Consider the following 22,195-nt stretch of genomic DNA (forward strand, 5'->3'; position numbering starts at 1 on the left):
CCTACCATCTCCTTCAGCTGCATACATCTGCTTTTCTAACACCAACCATTTGACTTCTGAGGTTTTTTTCCTTTCTTTTTCAAAAGGGCGGGCAGCAGGACCTGAGCCAGTAACACAATGATGGGCACAGGCCCTGCTTGCCTCCTTTTGCAGCACTAAATAAGCAGTTTTGCTGATGGGTGCATAATTTGAAATCAAAATGTGGCTGCAGGAAAAGCAAGAGAGATGCTCGGCTCCCACCCCCACCCCCACATAGACCCTTGCTGTTGTGCAGCGTGGGATGAGTGGTGCCACCTCTTCCTTGTGACCCTCGGACCCTGGCTACATCCTCCTCCTCCCTGGTTTATTGATCTCATCCTTCCAACCCCAAGCCCCTTTACCTGAGGACGTGGACGGAGGCCAGGGGAGAGCTGCTGGTCAAACAACTTCTGCAGGGACTCCAGGGATGGGAGGGTCCGAACGACTTCGCTGGGGGCGGGGGCGACAAGGTGAAGGCCAGGAATTAGTGGGGACCAAGAAGAGGCTTCCAAGGCAGCACCTGCTCTGGTCAGAGACAGTAACCCACAGTCTGGCAAAAGCAGGTAATGCTTCCCAGGACAAGCCCGGGCAAAGACAGAGTCTTGCCAGTGCAGGCCCCCCAACCCTCGACCCTCACCCTTTTGCGCCGTGCAGCAGACTGGAGCTGTGGTGGCAGGACCAACTCTACCTCGGCTTTGGCTTAGCCATTCCAGACTACGTAGCCTCTAGAAAATTTGAATCTAGAATCACAAAACTACTTTGAAACCACTTAGTAATCCATGGTCCCCAACCTTTAGTGATTACAAGAATCACACACATACCCGTGCATTAAAAATGCAAATTTCTCCAACCTGCTTGGGTCTGGAATCTGCATTTTAAATGTGGGGGCTTCCCAGTGGGGCAGTCTGCGAATTCTGATGCAAATCCCCTCCTAGCAGCTGAGATGAGGCCCAGGGGGATTTCTCATTGTCAAATCCACAGATAACTCCAATTCTAGGGCTTTATTGATTCTTGGCTCCAGTCTCATCTTTTTCTATTGTTTTCACATTGTTTTAAGTATGCTGGGTAGACAAGTTTGAGTTCTATTTTTCACTTATTATTTAATCAAAAACTGTTCATGTTTTTACATATTTAACATTCTAATGATTTGAAAACATTCTATCACATAATTGTGCCCAAATCAACTGCCAGGTATTTGGGTTGCACTGAGATCTTTGCTATTTATTTATTTATGCCTTTATTTACAAATAAAGTCTGCTCTGAGCAGCATTGTTCATCCAGCTTTTCTTTTTTTATTTTCAATTACAGAATTAGGATAACCAGAGATTATGGCTCTAGAATCAATATTACCAATCCCCTGCATGATGACGGGCCACCAGCACTGTTCACACCTGCTCACTCACTATCTCCAATTTCTTTCTCTCTCTTTGCTATTTATTTATTTATGCCTTTATTTACAAATAAAGTCTGCTCTGAGCAGCATTGTTCATACAGCTTTTCTTTTTTTATTTTCAATTACAGAATTAGGATAACCAGAGATTATGGCTCTAGAATCAATATTACCAATCCCCTGCATGATGACCGGCCACCAGCACTGTTCACACCTGCTCACTCACTATCTCCAATTTCTTTCTCTCTCTCTCTCTTTTAATGGGCATAACATTGCACTTCAATATTGATGAAGGGATTTGCATATCTTTAATTTCTAATGGCATTAAGTATTTTCCTACTATTGATTTGTACTGTATTTTTCTTTGTATAAAGTATTAAATCTCCTTTGCCAATTTTCTGTTAGGAATTTTGTGAGTGTTTTTATATATTGGTATAAACTTTACAAATTGCTTTGCTTTTTATTCACCTAGGTGTTGGTGGGTTTTTTGTTTTGTTTTGTTTCTCATTAGGTTATTTTCATCCCTAGGTGGGCTGAATTTCATTACAAAGTAATATATAAATTTTTATTTTTCATCTTTTGGCAATTTTTTGCTTACTGTAGTTAAAAATTTATCATCAGTATTTATTAGGGAGCAATTATTTGCTCATTTTAAATTGTTTTCTCTTTTTTGGAGGCTGGCCGGCTCAGAGAACTAAACCCTTGAACATAGTATTACAAGACCACACTCTGAGCTAACCAGCCAGCCCCATTTCCTAACTCTTTTAAAGATTATATGTGGGTTTCATTGTTGTTGTTTTATAGGTGTAATTCCTTACCTCATTTAGAATTTTTTTTGATACGCAGTGGAACTGAGTTCATCTTTCTCTGTATTGCCATTCGGTTTTACTAGCAGCAATAGCCTTGTTTTCCATAGTTCTCTTGGGTTAGGTCATTGTACAAGCTCTTCTTGAATGTGGTGGGATTTGTTTCCAGGCCCCATTTCATTAATTCAATTAGGAATTGAGAGCTCTCCACAGGTACTAGTCAATGCCACATTCGAGCATTTGCAACTGTTTCAAGGATGTTTGAGTTTTCTGGCTTTGAAATGGTCATCCCTGGGACTCTGCTGGGTACCAAGGATGGGGTGGGAGGTGTCTGATAGGGGAGAGGTGGGAAGCCCTGGGCAGGCAGGGTGCTGGCTTTCCATGTCCCCTTCCCCAGAGCTGCCCTGTCCATCTGTTGACACAGCAGTATTCTGTCTAAACTGTCATTTCATGAAAGAATTCAGGGCCAAAAAAAATCTCTAAAGTACTCATTCAGAACATGTTTTAACATCCAACAGATTTCCCTCTTGTTCTCTTTTTTTCAAAATGTTATCCTAAAAACGTAAATATACACAAAAACTGGATTTTTAGGATTTAGCATATCCAGTATGTCTGAAACCAGAACTCCAGACTCGGAAGGAATGTTCTGATGCTTTGTTCTTTCCTTCACTTTTGCTTCCCTTTTTTCTTCTTTTTTGGGTGGCTTGACCTTGACCTTGACCTTAGTCTTACAACACTGCACTCTAATCAACTGAGCTAACCACCAGCCCGCTTCCCTGATTTTGTGCCTCTTTCTCTTATCTTGCTTTAGCAAAAATTTCTCACATAGTGTTAAATAATCAGGTGACAAAAAGCAACTCTTTTTTTTTTTTTTTTAAATTTTAATGGAATGATTTTAATGTTTCCCTGTCAAATATAATTAGTTTTACAGTAACACATATTGCATTATTAAGGAAGTAGCCTTCTATTCCTTCTATTCCTTTTTTTAAAAAATGAGAAATAAATGTAATATTTTATCTATTAGGACATCTATGCAAATGATTTATCTTTTAATTGACTGCTAAATTACAGTGTTTTCTTTATGTCAACTCATCTTTGGAATGATTTCTTAGATAAAGCCTCCATTTTTCATATCGCTAAATTATATTTGCTAGAATGTTACTGAAGTAAGGTACATCTATCTTAATAAATGAAACTGGAGATATTCTTATTTCAGGCTATTATGTTGATTAGGTTTTTGGATTTGAATTACATTTTTCTTGAAGAGTGAATTAGGTGGTTTTTGTCATTTAGGAATAATTTGTACATTATGGTCACTATTTGTTCCTTAAAAGTTTGAAGGAAGCACTCACAGTAATTTTTATGTATCATATTTTATGTAACATATTTTTGCCATTTAATTATAATTTGAAAATTTGCAACTATGCTGTTACACACTATATTGTTTATTGATTTGCAAATCTTTAACTCAGATTATTAAATCTCTACCTTTCTAATTTAAAAATTTTCCCTATTGACTGCTTTTCACAATGTATTTCTGTTTTTATTTTTACCATTTCCCCTTTATTTTTTGTTCTCTTGTGGTTACTGTTTATTCACTCAACTGAGTTTCTTAAAGATTCTGCTTTATTCACTGCTGTGTCTCCAGCCCCTGGAATAGTGTCTGGCATGCAGGTGGCACATAATTAATCTTTGTTCATGAATATTGAATGAATTAATGTTTCAGGTACTTTGCTGAATGCTGAAAACACCAGGGCAATTAGAACATGACCTGTGATGCCTTCAAGAGACTTACAGTCTAGACTCAGTTTACACACTTGCCCCATTATTCTACTCCCCTTTTAGCAACAGAGCATTTAAAGCTATGGCTCTTCCTCCACGGAGGGCTCTGGCTGCATCACCTGGAGTTCTGATACACAGTGGTTCGATTACTCGCCTCTGTGCCCTACACCTACTCCACGTAGGCTATTATTATTTCAGTTCCTTCCTTAATTCAGCTGTGATTTAGGAGGCAATTTTAAAAAGTCCGCCCGGTTGTATGGTTGTGGCTAGTTTTGTTACATATTTCTGTTTTCATCGTGTTGTGTTCTGGGAGTGCAAGTGAACACTTGTGCTCTGACTACGTTCACATCCTGCTGCTCGGTAAGCTGCTGGGTTCTTACTTTTAAGATCACCAGTACTAGAAAACTGCTGGAAAACAAATTCTTAGAAACCTTTGGAAGGAGAGACATTCAATTAGTACAATTCTGAGAATTTTCTGAAAAGATTTCCTGTGCTCTCGAATGACATCTAGGTTGAGCTAATCCCAGATCAGTTGTCTTTTCCTTGGAGATACGGCTTCAGAATTTTTATTGTATTGACAAGGAGTCTGAATAATATTAAATATGGAAAATGTTAAAGCCAGGGTGCTGTTTGTAATTATTTACTTGCTGAATTCATCTTTTCTTGTGATTTAGAAGCGTTAGAAGAAAAAGAAAATAAAATGAAAAAAGAAAAAGAAACAAACAAAAAGTTTCATTAGTAGAAGAGGTTTAGATGTTATTTGATTATTATATTGTTTGGATCCTGATGAGGCTTCTCAATACCTGGATTTAGCTCTTTTATAAGCCTGGAAATTTTTTAAAAATTTTATACATTTAATCATCGATTACACATCATGGTTTTTTCTGCCTCTTCAAGAGACCATCCTACCAGCTATAGGTTGAATCTCTGAGCCTTGTCTCCAAAGACTATCTTTTTTTTTTTTGCTGGCTGGTACAGGCCTTGACCTGGTGTTACAACACTGCCCTCTAACCAACTGAGCTGACCCAAGACCATCAGTTTTTATCACACATTCTTCACATACCCGTGTTTAATCTTCCCATGTTTCTATATTTCCCTGTTTTGTAATTGGATTTTCAAACTTCATTAGAAAACTACGGGTTTATTTTTATGGCCTCTTACAAAGCAAGTATAATGGTGGTAAAGTATGTTTGCTTTCCTTTGTTTGTTTATTAGATTTCTTACCTCACTTTCACATAATAGATAAAACATCCCTTTCCACTCTTTGGTATTTCATTTTTGAATTCCACTTGCAAACCTTAAGCAAGTATAATGGTGGTAAAGTATGTTTGCTTTCCTTTGTTTGTTTATTAGATTTCTTACCCAGCTTTCACATAATAGATAAAACATCCCTTTCCACTCTTTGGTATTTCATTTTTGAATTCCACTTGCAAACCTTACCATGTCTCCATTTCAGCGGTTACCAAATACTTCCAGAGTCTGGTTCCCTTAATTCTCTCTCTCTGGAAGACTTTCTCTCTGGCTCTGGAGAACCTAGCTTGGGGCTGCAAGTCTCCCCTGAGCCTCTGCAGTGCTCACATTCGGCATCTCAGATCCCACACCGATGTCATACGACACTCACACAGAGGAGGCTCCCACACTCTCTCTCATTCAGTTCTCCTGCTTCCCATTCACACCTGGACTCTGAGCGGATGGAGCTGGATCCTGTGGCGCATCCTCAACCCCTTTTCCTCTCCTCCTCCTCCATCTGCCTTTCGATGTCCATCCTGGGCCCTCTTCTCTCTCTGCACTTCTCACCTGCAGCGACCACCCCTGTCCCCCAGCTTTAAGTGCTAGTCACAAGCTCATGATTCCCAAATGTGTACCCCCACGCCGATGTCTCCCTGGCTCTAACTTTATAGCATTGACTCCATGGGTGGTGACTAATATCTATCAAGCCGTTCCCTTATGCCAAGGCCTGTCAAAACCCTGGGACTCTGCAAAAAGCCAAACAGACACCAACCCCTGCCTCCGCTAGCTGCCCTTCCATGGGTTGCCACCATGTCTCACTTGGACCACCAGAGCAGCTCCCAACTGGCCTTCTGCTTTGGGTCTGCCTCCTGTGCTTCAGTCTCCACAGCCCTAAATCAGATCATGGCACAATCCTGTAAAAACTCTGGAGGACCTGGTAAAGCCTTATGTGATGTGGCTCCTGCCTGGGGTTGCCAGATACAATACAGGACACCTAGCTGAATTTGAATTTCAGATAAACAATGGATAATCTGTTAGTGTAAGTATATCCCAATATTGCATGGCATATACTTATACTAAAAAAGTATTTGTTGCTCATCTAAAACCCAAGGTTCCCTGGGCATCCCGTGGTTTTATTTGTGACCCTGGCCTCTCCCTGGCCTCCACTCCTGACACTGCTGTTCAGTCCTTATCTCGCAGCCACACAGACTTTCTGTTCCTTGAGCAGGCTGGCTTCATTCCTGCCTCAGGACCTTTGTACTTGCTGTCTCTCTGCCAAATGGCTGGATGGTAGCTCCCTTCTGTCACCAAAGTCCCAGCTCTGTCACCTACTTGACCCACAAAGGAAACCTGCAGTGTCCCAGCCATCTTCTCTCCCTCACATTATCTTGTTTCATCTGAACATGGTCTTGTCTGTACACTTAGTGAACTGCTGTGCTCCTCACTAAGTTGTTAGCTCCAGAAAGGTCTAAAAGAGCAGGAACCCTGTGCACTGTGTTTATTGCTGTATCTCAGCACCCAGAACAAGGTTCAAAAGAGGCCCTCAATACATGTTTGTCAAATGTATGAATGAACAAACGAACAAATGAATGAATGAGTGACCTATTCCAATTGAAGCAGTTTGAAAACTACAGTTTTGCCGTTCCGTGGAACAGCATCTGGACGGGTGGCAGGGGGATGGAAAACATAATTTTCTTCCTATCTAAGATTTCCTAAAATTCCATTCCTCAGTTAACCCAGTCTCCAAACCTGGCTGTCACTTTTCCTGTGAAAGAGAAGACAAGAGTACAGGGTAAATTTAGAACATTGCAGTGTCTCTAGGTCTAACCTGAAGTTAACTGTCCAGTAAATAGAGACGTTGAACAGCTAGAAGTTGAAGGAAGCTTTTTCTGCTGGCACCACAGACCAGAGAAGTAGGCAAGTTGGGAAAGCTGCTGTTACCATAGTAATGAGGTGACCCAGATGCCGGGGAAGTCCAGGTAGCAATGCAGTTTTGGCAAAAGCTGCCAAAGCATATGGGGGAAGATTCTGGGGAAGCCTAGGGGAGAGACTTAAAAATACATTTATGCTTCGACAGGGAAGCAGCAAACAACAGGATTTTCGTCGAAGCAGAAATAAAAGCTTGTCATCAGCCATCATGAAATGGTGTTTCTTAAAAAGCAAGTGCCATTTGTATCTGTTTTCCCCTAGCGATGAGTGATTTATAACAATGGCATTGAATGGAACAAAATCCCTCCATGGAAATCTATAAAAATGACAGCTCCCGGTCCAATTGGCTAGCACTGTATTAGCTGAAAGCCAATTCACTGAAATTAAGCCTAACTGGCCAATTTGATGAGTGCTCAATTTGTCAAAGAAATTATTTGTTAAATTTACCAAATGTACTGATCGTGCTTTTACCAACCTTGAAAAGGAACATTGAATTTGATTACTTGTGATGAAAGATTCTTTTCTGCATATTAACTAAGCTAAAATTGATATGGCACCAGAGAAATTGACAAGAGAATCTTGCAGCTGCTGTATGTGTAAGAAAACACAAAGCAGCCTGGACTGCAAAAATCTCGCCCATAGGAAATGCTATTATTTTTCCAACCCAAATGTTAACCTTTCATTTGTGATGGGATTCTTTTGGCTCCTTGTGACATCTTTTGGATGCTTTGGAATGTTATTTTTTCCCCCAAGCTTTTAAAATATTCTTTGCTAACTCTTCAGATGGCATATCAGAGTTACTTTTGCATTTCTAACACTTAAAATGAAACTTGAAATTAATTTTAATGTTAATTGAATTAAGAACATAAAATCAAAAGAAACCACAATTTTTACCAATTGGTCATTCAGTAAATTCGATATTGGAAAATTGAAATTTTGGTGAATCAGCTCACTTTAAAAAAACTGCCACCACTGGAATCTCAGGCCATCACCACCCATGCAGAAAATAGACCGACTTTAGTTTATTTCCCCTTGTGTGCTTGTGCTGAGTCCTGAGCGAGTGAGAGAGCACTGGCAATGTCCTCCCACCCCCAGCCCCTTCCTAGAAAAGCTGGCCTCAAATTAACTTTAATCTAAAAAAGAAAAAAAAAAAAAAGCTATAGTTCAAATTCTATGAAAAGAAAACCTCCAAACAACCACAAAGATTTCTAAACTCTGCCGACTGCCCAATTATTGTGAGTACAGCAGAGGCATTTGGACAGCCAGGCAGAGCGCAGGGTCACCCTAACGAGCGGGGCTCAGCCGTCCCCCTCCCATCCCACCCCCATGGGGCAGCCCTTACCCATGGAGCTCCTTGCAGAGCAGTGCGGTCAGTTTCTTCAGATGAGGAAGACTGCTGGAGCCCGACTTCACAAATTCAGAGTCCAGAGTGAGCTGAGTGCTTAAGTAATCTTGTATGGCTTTAAGATGCTCTTCTGGAAGCCTGAAAAAACAATAAATAAAAGCATGCTTAACCTGTTCCCCTGTTAGCCACAAACAGTTAACAGCAGCATGGTCCTTCAGGAGAACATTTGCACGCCGTCCGCAGGTTCCTTCGGTCTTACTGAGAGGAGGAGTAGAAGGTCAGAGCAAAATGAAGGGGTCCAGAAAGGGAGGGTGCCTCTCGACTGAGCACCTTTGGGTGCTTCTGGAAGGAAGTGAGTCTGTCTGGGGGTTGGGAAATCATTAGCCTTTAAAAAGGAGACAGAAAGGCTTGGAAAATGTAGACTGAATTGTTTCCCTACCTTATCCACTCATAAAGACAGGACCTGAGGGCTGGAAGGGTGATCTTATCAGAAGTGGAGAAGGCTTTGCTTACATGCACCGTGCTGAGGAAGGAGGGTTTGGAGCTCTGTGGGAGTCTGTGCGATTAGTGGTGGGGCTGGGAACACAGGATGAGGTAGTGGCAGTCCAGGTGTCTTGACTTCGCCCTCCCAGCTCTGCCCCATCCCCTTCAATTTACAAAGTGAATGGGACTGAAAGGCAGGATTTGCTCACTGTGTACATTGGCCCATGTGGCAGAGGCACAGGTAGGATGCCATCGGGGGCTGTCACCTAAAGTCTGATCATACCCCTACATAATTCCATCTCCCCGTGCCTTTTTTCTGTGTAACTTTTGAGTCTTAGTTCCCATCATAATGAAAATCATAACAACGGCAAATAGTTCCTGGGCATAACATACCAGACACCATGCTAAGCATTTTATGCTCACGTTCTTCTTTAAGCTACAAATCAATTTTATGAGACAGATATTATATTATTCCTGTTTTATAAATGAGGAAACTGAGGCTGCAGAATATTACCTGTGTGAAAAAATTATTACAAGCCTTAAAAATCTTTGTTCCAGCCTTAACATATAATGAAGTTGAAACTAGAGGCCACAAGTATTTTTCTGTAGGATCCATGAAAGAATAAAAATCCGTTCCTCTTAAGACTGGACAGGACTGGATTAGCCGTTTTGACTTGTTTAGATTGAGAAGTTAGGAGCTATTGATATGCCAGTTATCATATATTTATGTTTAATCTATATTTATTATGAGTCTTGACTTCATAAAAATCCAGTTTCTGCCTACAAAGGACAAATATCTCTCCTATCGTATTAAAATATGTATCTTGGCCGGCCCGGTGGCGCACTGCTGTGGTGCGCCGCTTGGGAAGCGCGGCGGCGCTCCCGCCGAGGGTTCGGATCCCACATGCGGACCGGTTCCCGCTCACTGGCTGAGCGAGGCGCGGGAGCAACACCGAGGGCTGCGATCCCGTTGCCGGTCCCGGTCCGGTGCGGGGGCGACACTGAGGGTTGCGAGCCGTTGCCGGACACGGAAAAAGACAAAAAAAAAAAAAAAAATGTATCTTAAGAGTTCTAAGGACTATGGACATGGAACTTGGAGACCATGAGTTCATGTTATATGAAGCTATATGTGTTAAAATGTTTGTTATAAGAAAGTGCTGATATAAGATGTAAACTATGTTTATCCAAGAAGGTTAACTTACTCAGAAACCTGGTAATAATGAACCTATTCACTATTACCTAACTGATGAGATCTAAATAACTTGCACACAAGACTGCACAGGTTGTCCTATAATTAAGAATAATCTGGGGAAGTCCTCCATGTGGAAAGCCCCTTGACAAGCAGAACAGATTAATTTTAAGACACAATGCAGAGTCTCAGTTCTTGAGCCGCGAGAGAACCGAGCACAGGCATGTGTTGCTGATTTCCTTGCTCTCTGCACCATGCTCCATTCACTCTCTCCCATCTCCCAGCAGAAGCTTCAGGAAGGCTCCACTGCCACGTGTTAGCTGAGAAGCAAGACTAGAAAGAGCTGCCTCCCCTGCCCACCTGCCCTCAGTGGCTGCCAAGAGATCGGTGAGCTGGGCCGAGAAGGCAGAAGGGGGCCCCGTGGGGGCGTCCTCAGCTCTTCTCCTGGGAGCTCACTGCACTGAGCATCCCAGCCTGGGGAGAAATGGAGACCCAAGGAAACTAAATGGTGGGCTCTTCATGGAATAATTTAATAAGCATTTGTATTTACAACATTGGATATTCAGCTATTTGACAAATGGCACAAGGAGCGGGCAGAGAATACACCCTGGTGGGCCTAGAGACGAGCCAAGGGGTCTGCTGCGGTGGAAATACAAGAACACCAGGGGTCTCAGCGGGGGTGGCTTCTGCAGCACAAGGAGCGGGCAGAGAATACACCCTGGTGGGCCTAGAGACGAGCCAAGGGGTCTGCTGTGGTGGAAATACAAGAACACCAGGGGTCTCAGCGGGGGTGGCTTCTGCACACCCTCCGGCGTTTCCTTTGTATCTTGCCCAGTCAGGGGGCAGGAGAACAGCCCTGGCAGCCCCAAATGGGTCTTCAAGTTGGAGGTGCTGCTTCAGCTCTGCCTTAAGGACTTTCTTTGTGTGTGTTTGGGGGTTGGGGGGAGCTTTTCTCACAAAGAAACAAAAGAAAGTTTTTAAATTATTAACATGTGGAAGTTACTGTGAACTAACATTAATTCACTCTCCACATACCCCGTGAGTGCCCATTCTATTCCAGGCAACATGCTGGGCTCTGGGGACACAGGGCCCCCATGGAGCTTTCTTCCTGTCACAGCCCATTTCCCTGGCCTGTCTCGTTCTTTGTGTGTGTTTGGGGGTTGGGGGGAGCTTTTCTCACAAAGAAACAAAAGAAAGTTTTAAAATTATTAACATGTGGAAGTTACTGTGAACTAACATTAATTCACCCTCCACATACCCCATGAGTGCCCATTCTATTCCAGGCAACGTGCTGGGCTCTGGGGACACAGGGCCCCCATGGAGCTTTCTTCCTGTCACAGCCCATTTCCCTGGCCTGTCTCGAAGAGCACGGTGTAAAGGCCTCTGATTTGCAAGATAGCAAACCCCCCTTTCAGGAGACATCACCATCTCCCTTCTGGCCACCAGATGGATAAGTAGGATCAAAACCCAGCGTCATCCAACCGGGGAAGTGCTGGGCTCGCTGCGGGAGGAGCGGGACTGTACGGCAAGGAAGATGCAGTCAGTGGCGTGCACCTGGGACCCGAGCCTGAGGACACTGGAGCAAAGGGAGCCAAATATAAAAGGGTCCAAGTGACCACCTCTGGTTCCCTCCACCACAAAGAAAGGAGCACCACGCCACGTAGACATCGTAATCCATGCTACATGTGGAAATATCACTGTGACCATTTATTGGTGACAAGGAGGGTGGCCAGCGGGAAAGCGCTGTGCAGCAGTCCGGGCAGCTCGCCTGCTTGGGCTGTGTGACTCTGTAAACCCCACGGTAGTAGAGGCGTTTGTGTCAAAAAAAGATGCCATGTGCAGCTTATGACCAGTCCCATAATAGACTCACAGCACAGTCCCCTGATGTCCTGGAGTGGGGCCCTGCCATCTGCAGCAGAGAACCCTCCATCATTCCAGAACCAGCTCCTGCTGCACCCCTGGGCCTGGTGGAGACCGGGCATCCACATGTTTACAACCCTGGGGCCCAGCTGGTTTCCTTTAGGTCTGCCTAAGCCCACCCCACCTGCACCACAGGAATTGTGCCACCCCCTGGTCTCCCAACTCTCGGTGGCCAGCCCCCCCTGAGCTAACCTTTCTGAGGCTCAGTGTCACATCTGCAAGAGGAGACAGTCCCTTCTGCATTAGACTGCTGTGGGAAGGCAACCAAATAGCAGCTACGGTCTTCCAGGGTGCGCCGCACCCCCTCGACGCTTCAGACTTCTCGCCAAAGAATGACAAGGACCTTCTAAGTATAAAAGTGATTTTGCGTTCACAAAGGAACGACTGATGCTCTTACATAAGGATTTAAAACTTATAAATGTAAAAACATCCTAAAACTTAAAAAGTAAGTAACCAGCTAGAAGACAGAATTTTTTTTCAAAGTTGATGGACAAATGGTTAATATACAAAGAGATCATCAAACTTGATAAGAAAAACATTAAGATCCTGATAGAAAAATAGGTAAAGGACATAGACAATTTGAGGAGGAGATAATATAATTTTGGTTAAAAGTAAATAAAAATTTTTTCAACCTCACCAGGAAGGAAATGAGTGAAAATGAACGCAGTCGTTGACTGCAGGGATAAAAGCATCGCTCCGCAGGGCGGAAAGGCCCAGCATGTTCCCCAGACCTGGGCCAGGGCTGCCTGGGTGTTGTGGGCCGCAGGGCGGGTGGCCGCTGAGGGGACCTGCCAGGTGGGGACTCACCCGCTGGTGTCCATGCTGTGCAGTCGCTGAAACAGGGTCTCAGACAGGCTCGGCCGGCTGACCTCGGCCGCTCGGGGATTCTCGATTGGAGGAGGAACCTCCTTGGCCTCACAGGGCCCTGTAGATACAGGGATGTTTCTTGGTGGCAGCTCAGGTGGAGACAGGACATTTTCTACCAAGAGAACAGCAGGAAGGCCGTTGGTGAGAGCAGGTGCACGTAACCCCACCTCGCACGCCTCCTTGCAGCCCCGTGAGGGCCAGGCCACCGCGCCCACTGTCACACGTGTCCAGCTCTGTCCCCATTGTCCCCCCTGCACTTTCTCGCCAACTCCCTGACTAGACGGAGAGCCTCCTGTGGCAGGAGCCTGGTCTTAGTGGTCGCTGGACCCGGGCCTAGCACAGAGTCTGCCCCTCTGTAGTGTTCAGTGAACACTTGCTGGGGTCAGATGGCCCTGCCAGGCAGAGGGTCTGGGGGGGTCTGAAGGGCTGCTGACCTCAGACACAGTGAGCCAGCAGCCTCAGGCAGGTTGGCAGGACAGGCCCAGCTCCCAGGGGCCGAGCCCTGGACTGGGCAGAGGCCAGTTCCCAGAATGGGGCCAGAGCCACAGGAGAGGGACCGGGGCGGGAAGCAGGCAGGCCCAGCCACGCTGCTCCCCTGTCCTGCCCACTGCAGCCCAAACTGCCCCTCTCTCTCACACCCCACCCCCTTCCTACTGTCTTCCTCCAGACCCTTGGAGACAAATAGAAGGTGAGGGGGTTTCCTTCACTCAGAGGACTGAAATATTAAATGACTTGAACTTGGCCTGAGAGACAGGACCCCTGCCCACCAACTTTAGGAGACTTTCCATCCTGCGTGTATTACAAACAGGCAAGGGTCATTGAGCCCCTCACTCCAGGTCTCCCTGTCCAAGCCTCTTTCCACACCTAGTGGCCCAGCCACAGCTCTGGCCGGGGAACTTCTTTTTAAAGGACAAGCAAGTCACTTCCTCTCCCGGCCCGGGGCTCTGAGGACACTTGCGTCTGTGTTGTGCCCCATGGGGACTGGCCGCGCCTTCAGAAGACCCGAGCCAAATCAGACACCTTGGGCAGCGGGGGCGATGTCACATTGCGCTGGTTCTGGCTGACAACCAGGCGGCTCTGTCTGAGGAAGTGAAGCCAGCAGTCACAGGACTGGGGTCCTTTTTCCATCCCTCACAGAAAGTATGTCAGGGCCTTTCTCCAGACAGCCATCCCCAGAGAACACAAGCTGGGGTGGGTGGCCCAAGGGAAGTGAGGATGGGAACATGGGGAGAGCATTTCTGCAGGACAGCATCTCAGTGGTCAAGGCCAAGGCTGCCCGCGGGGCCGAGGGCACCTGGGGACAGCTGGGTCACACGTAGCCAGGGCATGGTGCTGGTGAGTGGCTGTGGCTCGCACGTGGACACGGCACCTCTGGCTACTCCACAGGAGGACCTTTCTGATCCCGGAGGGCACCTCTCACTCAGACCAGGGAGGCAGGAAAGGAGGTGGCCTGCCGGGTCCCTCAGGAAACTCGCCCAGCCTGGCCCTCACCTTGCCTCTGACAAAGCCACCCCTGAGCTATGCAACAGCAAAAGGGGGTCTCCAGGAAGGCAGGAGGACACAAGGGCTGCTGGCAGCCCACAGCCCACCCATGGGAGGGGGATAAAAAGGGTGCCCAGCGTGCGGCTGGCAGCAGCCCACCAGGGACAGGTGGGACACAAGCCAGAGGCCTCACTGCCTCTAGTCAAATCTTCCTCTCCCAGGGGACAGCCTGTGAGACCTGGTGGTCTCCAGGTGCTGAGATTTAGGAGGAGCCCTGACCAGCCGAGGGGCTCAATTAGGTATCTCATGGTCTTCTTTTAGGAAATGAACTGTTGAGGGGAAAAGAGCCCCCGGCCCCAGGCGAGCTCTCTTTCTGCATTTCTTTGTCTGTCTGATTCTTGCTCTGTTGGTCTTTGACCCTCTGCTGTGTAAAAGGCTGGCCCAAGTCTCACGTGCTATTTAGGGACTGTACATTTTTTTCAAAATATTTTTAGGAGCTGTACATTTCCCCCACCTTTCTCATCTTTCCAGTTCGGTGCAAGGTTGTCCCCATTCACTTTCCTCCCAGTGAAGTCCAGCTAATCATGATAATAATGACAGTGGTTGCATTTACTGAGAGCTTACTGCATCCCAGGCTCTGGGCACTACGTTCCCTGACTCATTTGATCCTGTAACAGCCTGGGAGGTAAATAATATCTTTACTGTCTGTTTAAAGAAGTCTGTGGTTCAGAGAGGTTAAGTAACTTATCCAAGGTCTCACAGCTAATAAGCTGGGGAGCAGGAATTCCAACCTGTGTCTGTCTGACTCCAGAGGCTGTGTTTCTAACTTGTCCCTAACCACCATACCACACTCTATCCCTCGGATGACAGGGCCCTCCTAATCTGCAAGCACTTGCAATGTTTGGAGGGCAGGCTCCTGGAGCACCTCGGCCTCCTGCTGCCCGTCCTTCCCCCCCTACCCGTGTCCTCCTCAGGGTCATCGCCTGCGTCTTCCTCCTCCAGTGGCACAGGGTATTGCAGATGGGTCACCAGCCCCATGTTTTCCTTCTTGTAAAACTCGATGAGCTGGTCCAGCTTAGTGAAGAATCTCATGGGAACACCTTCTGATGCCTGAGGACAGAATCCCCAAACAGAAACACATTTTAACTGACTAGAATGTCACCCAACCACAAAGGCCCACCTGCAGCAGAGACCCACCAGGCAAAGGGAGGGACCACAATCCAGGAAAATCCCTGGGCTCCTAATCAGGGAGTCCGTCCCCCACACCCATGCTCTCACATCCTGCAACCAGCAGCTCTTAGAGCCCTTCTGCAAAAGGCACAAAGAGGATAATTTTAAAAATCTTTTTTTCTTTCAGTGAAAAAAAAAAAAAAACTTTTATTTTTAAAAGTATTTTGTTATGCAAATGATACATTCTATTATGGAAAAACTAGAAAATGCAGCTTTTTAAAAAAGAAATCACCTGTAATCCCATAACCCCAAGAGACCTATTTTCAATAGTTTAAAATACATTTTTCTAGACTTTGTATGTGTGTTCAGTGGGGAGAGTCATTTTTATTTTTTCCTCCATAAAGATCATTTATTTGTAAACACAGGAGAAACCTATTCTAGCAATTGCTTTGCTTTTATTTTTTCATTTGTTATAATTCTGTTTTATCAACACTCAGAAAATGGTCTAGGCAGCACAAAAATGTTCCCTAGTTTATATCTCTGTTGCTAGGAGCCTGGGGGTAATGCTGCTAGCTGTTCAAATGCCCTAGGGCTGGGTCCCCTTCCTCTAAGTCCTGTGGCTCCAGCAGGAAGTTCCAGGTGGTTCCTGAGCAGCCAGCCTCCCCCACCCCTCTCCAAGGCCCCACCCTCAGGGGTAGCTAGACAGGAGCGAGGAATCAGACTGGTGGCGGGTGAGGGAATGGGCACCAAAGAGGGCCCCCTCTGGGTGGGACTTCCCTGGCCTCGAAGGAGCATAGCCCTCCGGCCCCAGCCACTAAGTGCCTGTCATTCACCTCTGTCATCAGAACAACCATCACGTCAATGACTGTCAGGCAATTTTAAAATTAGTTGGAAAGGTGCCATCTTTGGAGTTGGAGGTCAGGGGTCCAACTGCTTCCTTGGGGGTTGCGAGCTGCCTTCTTTCTGAAGGTCGTCAGGATTACAGGCGAGTGGGATCGGGGCAGAGGATGAGGCAGAATCACCCAGACTGGGACAGACTCAGACATCTGGGAACAGGACTGGGACTCAGACCTGTCTCTGAGCCCTTGTTTCTGGGTGGTTAACTCCAAGCTGTAGTGAGGACACTGCCTCCAATGAGAATACACCTGTCTCATTCGCCTCTGACTCAGGGCTGTCCACTCAGGTGCTCTCTGTCTCTTCCTGTCTCTGTCTCTCCCTGTCTCTGTCTCTCCCTGCCTCTGTCTGTCTGTCCTCGTCTCTCCAGGCCTATTTGTGTGTGCATATGTACTGCACACATGTGTGTGCATGGGTGTGCATGTGTGTTTGTGTGTGTGGCTTTAACTATTTAGTAAATTTATAGAGTTTAACAAAAGGCCTTATAAATTCTTTTCAATAAATTCCCTTGTTTTCACAAAGCCCCATGTTAAGCAATCTCTTTCAAGCATTGTCAAATCAGAAATATCTCAGCAGCAGTAGCCGGGCACTCTAAAAAGTAACTTGAATAGGTTCAAAACCAAAAGTCAGCAGAATAAGCAAAATAATGTGACGCAATACAAGATCTATGAGCTAGATTCAGTTAAAGCAGTCATGATAAGTGTCATCCTGTCAAAGAACTTACAGCTAATGGGTGACAAGCCACTAGGCATATGGAAAGGGGATATGAAAATATAAAAGAAGGTAAAAATGGAGCCACTTGTGTGAATCTGGGAACGGATTCTCATCTGGAGGATGTCTAAGGAGAGCTGTTTGAGCGAGCACATGGTCAAAAAAGTAAGCATCTTAGAGTGAATGAAATACGGTGTGTACTAAGCTGGCAGAGGAACAGGACAATCTAAAAGAAATCCCTGTGGATCCAGTGAGGCGGGAGCAGCTAGAAGCCAGCGGCAGGTGCTGAATGCTGTCGGGGAGGCAAACTTGCCAGGACACTGCTTGTGCTTGGACCATTCACAGAGGCCAGGGGTCCAGGGACTGGCAGGCCACAGCAGCTGGCTGCCCAGGTGGCGCAGGTTCCCAGGAAGGTTGGGAATGCAGATTGGAGTCCAAACGTCAAGGACAGTGGAGCAGCCTGTCCCAGTAATGGGCGGCAAGCTAGTGCTGGCCACTGATAGTCCCTGCTGGGGAGGGAGGCCTTTAGCTCCCCCACCGCTCACGATGGGAAAGCACCCAGGAAGCCCATCGGGCCCTTCTGCAGGAAGCAGATCCACAGGTGGCAGATCTCACCTGAAGGGAAGACTCACTTTGCACACGGGGCCAGCAGGAAGCAGCCTGTCCCCACAGGCGGCACATGGACGCAGAGGAAACAGTGAAGACAGGGCCCCTAACTAGGCCAGAGCTAGGGTCTTCTTGGAGGAATTGCCCAGAGAGGGTGTCCTCCTACATCTTTGATCTTGGCACTAAGATTTGACAGGGCTAACAGACTCCATTGACAATGTATTTTCAAAGCACATTCTAGAACAGGAAGAGGAAGAGAAAGGGTCAGCGTGCCAAGGCAGTGATTATAGAAGCTGCTAGCTAGTCCATACTGGGGCGGGGTGAGGAACGTGGCCTGGACAGGTAGGTGGGAGCCCCAATATGTACAGCGCAGAGGGGAGCAGCCCACCACGGCACCTCATTCTCAGGCTGGCCCCACATCCAGGCAGAAGACCAGGAGGGCCAGGCAGTATGGCCAGTGAGGGGGTGGGGCTCTTGAAAGGGCAGCAACACTGGGGTGACCTCACAAACCCCACCAAGTCAAAGCCAGGAGTTGGGAGGAGGGGCTTCCAGGGAACAGTGTCTTGACCACAAGACAGCAGGAGCAGCGAGGTCCTGCAGGCACAGGCTCCTGTCCACAGCAGATCAAGGCCATATCCAGAGGAGCCAGGTAGGTCAGCTTGCTTCTGCTGTGTCCTGGATTGTACGGCGCAGGGTCTGGCCATTTGGTAAGTGATTAGTGGCTAGATGGATGTGCTGCATTCAGGTCAGGATGACAGCCAAGAGTTGGAGCCAGGAGGAGAGATGGTCAGGGAAGACCTTTTGCAGGTCTGGGTCTGAGGGTGCAGAGAAACAGTGGTGGGGGTGGGTAGCTGAGGAGCACCCCTGTCCCCTGCCTGTGAGTGCAACTACCAAAGGTGATGCCTTTTTAACAATTTTAACACATGAAATGTAGACAAGAGGGTGCCATGTGCATTAGTCAGAGACCTGGCAGGAAGCAGATGTCACATTAAACTGGGGAGCTTGGGGAGAATTGAGTGGATGGGGTGCAGGGATACCAGTAAGAGGTGGTGCAGCACCCCAGAGCTAGCAATGGTGGGGAGCAGTTTCCATCCATGGAAGACCACAGGTAAGGGGCAGGTGCTGGGACCCAGAGAGGTTGACTGGCAGGGCCCACGGGGACCTCACAGGAACGGTGTCGGGACAGCAGATCCTCCAGCCTCACCCATCTGTCACCCTCCTGTCATCTAGCTATGGCTCCCATTGGCCAAACCCAACCAGAAACCAGGGAGCAGGGGAATGCAGGGCCCACGGGGACCTCACAGGAACGGTGTCGGGACAGCAGATCCTCCAGCCTCACCCACCTGTCACCCTCCTGTCATCTAGCTATGGCTCCCATTGGCCAAACCCAACCAGAAACCAGGGAGCAGGGGAATGAGTGGATCTGGGGGCACACAGAGGATGCTCAGCATATGAAGTTCATGATGAGAAGGCGCCCAAGCAAGCAGCAGGAAAGCAGACCCCTGTGTGTCTGCACGAAATGTCCGGGCTCAGATCAGGAGGTGGCACCAGCCATGTTTCTGACCAACAAGGGGGCTGCCCTGGATTCTTAACGGTCCAGGCTGCCAGACTTTGTTCCTCATTCTTCAGCAACCACCTTCCTGAAAAGATTTATAAAGTCATTTTGAAATAGAGAAGGAAGCGCTGAAGGCCCATGTTAGCCGTGTGCTGGGAACACGATCCCCAAACTGTTCCTGACGCTACAAGGGGGGTGCCCACAGACCACTGGATTTCTGCTCTGTGGCAACTCTCCTGCTTACCAGGAATGAATTCCTTCTCTCTTTAGCAGGTAACTGGAGCACATAAGAGACAGCCTGATTTTGCAAAAGCCAAGAAAAGTATTTCCTGCTGTAACTGGGCCTGTTAACTTATGACGTCTCAGGCACAGAGCAGACCTCTCTTCAGAGTTTATCAGATCAACAGAGCGGACATGAACATATGTTCATAGCCAAAAGTCACACAGGAGAAAATGTGGTAGGGTTAGTTCAGATCGTGAAACAAAATACCTATCTCTTCTCCTGCCTCCCATTAAAATCTCCAGGTCTATGGAAAGTTCCAGGCGACTTCCAGCACAAATCGTTTCCAGGAAACCTCTGCAGACCCCTCCCCACCAAGCCCAGCTTAGATTCAACAGCTCACGGTGCCTCGTGTTATAGTCTCTGTGCCATCCTCCCCAACAAGCTCGTAAGTCTTTGGAGGAAAGGGGCCCTGCTTAGTGTAGCCTTAGAGTCCCCCAAGTCTCCTTGCAGGAGAGGCTGGTTAGAAACTTAATGACAGGCCGCACCACTGTTTTGAGAGATGTACTCATCTCTTTGCATAAAATGGACCTCCTCTGTGCCTAGTCCTATTTCAGTTCCCCATTTAGACACAGCAGACAGTGCTAAAGTTAAAATTACCCTTTGTGAAATTTAGCCCGTCCAGTGCTTTGAGTCTCCTGGCCTGTCGCTCCTACCCCTGGTAGGTGTTTGAAAGTCTTAGCCTAAGACTATGTCCGGAGACACGCCCTGAGCCTCAACAGGCTGGACCTCAGCTGTTCTTTGTCTTAAAGAGGGACCCACCTCCTCCTGGGCCTGCCTCTGCCTTCTGCGTCTCTGCCAGCCCCCGAAATGCTTTCCTATGTTTCCCATCTGCCCTCAGGACCGTTCTCAATCTTTTGCCATCTCCTCTCCCCCAACCTGAGAATAACAGACCACACGTCATGGGTGAAAAAGGCGAGAGAAAGAGGGACCTCCACAGATCATGGGCCTCCACAGCCTTCAGGGCCCTGGTGGGGTCTGGATTTTCTTCTAGGAGTGATTTGGAGCCACTAAAGGCACTTAAAAGCTGGTGAGTATGTGACAGGATCAGATGCACATTTTTAAAATGTCGCTTTGGCTTTCGTGTGGGGCAGGTGTGGAAGCTGGGGGTCCTGGCAACCCCACTCCAGTGCTTGAATTAAGGAGGCACAGCACAGAGAGAGAGAGGCAAGGACAGAGCTGGAACTAGACCAGCCAGACGACTTGCTAACACACCAAGGAGGGGGCAGCTGGTGAGAGGCAGCCGGGGACCCCCCATCTCTGGCCTTAGTCACTTGGTTGCTGTCAGTGCTGTTTAGTGAGATGGTGATGGAGTTTAGATGTGTTGTCCCCTCCAAAACTCATGTGATCTCCAATGTGGCAGTGTTGGAAACTGATTGAGTCATGGGGGCGGATGCCTCATGAGTGGATTAATACTCTCCCTGGGGGAGGGGAGATTAATGAGTGAGTTCTCACTGTATTAGTTCCCGCGAGAGCTCGTTGCTTAAAAAGACCCTGGCACCTTCTCTCTCTCTCTTGCTTCCTCTCTTGCCATGTGATCTGCTTGTACCCGCCGGCTGCTGCCACTTTTCCGCCATGAGTAGAAGCAGCCTGAGGCCCATGCCAGATGCAGCTGTCCCAGAATCATAAGCCAAATAAACCTCTGTTCTTTATAAATCACCCAGTCTCAGGTATTTCTGTTATAGCAACACAAAACAAACTAAAACAGATGGGAAAGGTACCCAGGGTGGGGGTGGGGAGGCCAGGTTTGGGGAGAGCTGTTGGGGCCTGCTTCAGACCCAGACATCCCTCTTCAGCCATGTGGCCTAGAGTGGACCCCAGAATGTGCCTCCTTTGAAGACAACCAGCTCCTCCTCTTCCCTTCCCTGCTCCTCTCTTCTTTTTTAAAAAATTTGTATTGGTTCACTTTCTTTCCCTTCCTTTGATGTGTCCAGGGCTGGCAGACTTCTGGGGCTGGGGCCCAGGAGGTGCTCAGGTTGCAGGAGGATGCAGAGCCAGAGAGGCTGAGGATGCAGCTGGGGTGAGAAACTGGCTGGGGCCTCAGAAGCCCAGGCGGCCAGGGCCGAGGAGGTGGTTGGGTCAGGGGCAGCAAAGGAGGAGACTGGTTACACCCCAGGAAACAAGCAAACCATTAAATATGTGCAGAAGAATGACAGCCAGACTTCTCGCTGTTGGAGAAAGAAGCTACAAATATGGAAAAAGAGGGAGGCTAAACGAACTCTGCAGGGTTGGACTGGAATGGGAAGTACCAGCATGAACTTGAGCTTTTAATACACGCAGGTAAATACAGGTGTACGGGTGAGTGTGCATGTGTTTCCCAGCTCTGTCTGCTGAGAGGGTGTAGGAGCGACAGCACCCCAGTTGGCTGAGTTGGTTAGAGCATGGCGCTGACCTCAAGGTCAAGGGTTCAGATCCCTGTACTCGCCCTCTGCCAAAAACAAAACAAAACAAAAAACACTCCAATAGCAATGAGCACACCTACTGCTCAGATCTTGGCTGCTAAATACCATTTTCTTCTAAAAAGAACCAGGGATCCTT

At 47.3% G+C, this 22,195-nt stretch overlaps 1 protein-coding gene across 1 annotated transcript in view; it reads right to left on the minus strand.

Annotated features, from left to right (window-relative positions):
* The window catches only part of INPP5D (inositol polyphosphate-5-phosphatase, 145kDa), a 117,346-nt gene that overhangs the window by 50,211 nt on the left and 44,940 nt on the right, over positions 1–22,195 (minus strand). The window contains exons 3-7 of the mRNA XM_008581964.1: positions 15,401–15,551; positions 13,727–13,729; positions 12,900–13,071; positions 8,498–8,638; positions 381–468 (exon numbers count right to left, since the gene is read on the minus strand). Of these exons, the coding sequence (XP_008580186.1) occupies positions 381–468; positions 8,498–8,638; positions 12,900–13,071; positions 13,727–13,729; positions 15,401–15,551 (555 nt within the window). The remainder of the gene's footprint in view (positions 1–380; positions 469–8,497; positions 8,639–12,899; positions 13,072–13,726; positions 13,730–15,400; positions 15,552–22,195) is intronic.

This window comes from Galeopterus variegatus, unplaced genomic scaffold (genome assembly GCF_000696425.1).
Source record: "Galeopterus variegatus unplaced genomic scaffold, G_variegatus-3.0.2 Scaffold2495, whole genome shotgun sequence".
Lineage (NCBI taxonomy): Eukaryota > Metazoa > Chordata > Mammalia > Dermoptera > Cynocephalidae > Galeopterus > Galeopterus variegatus.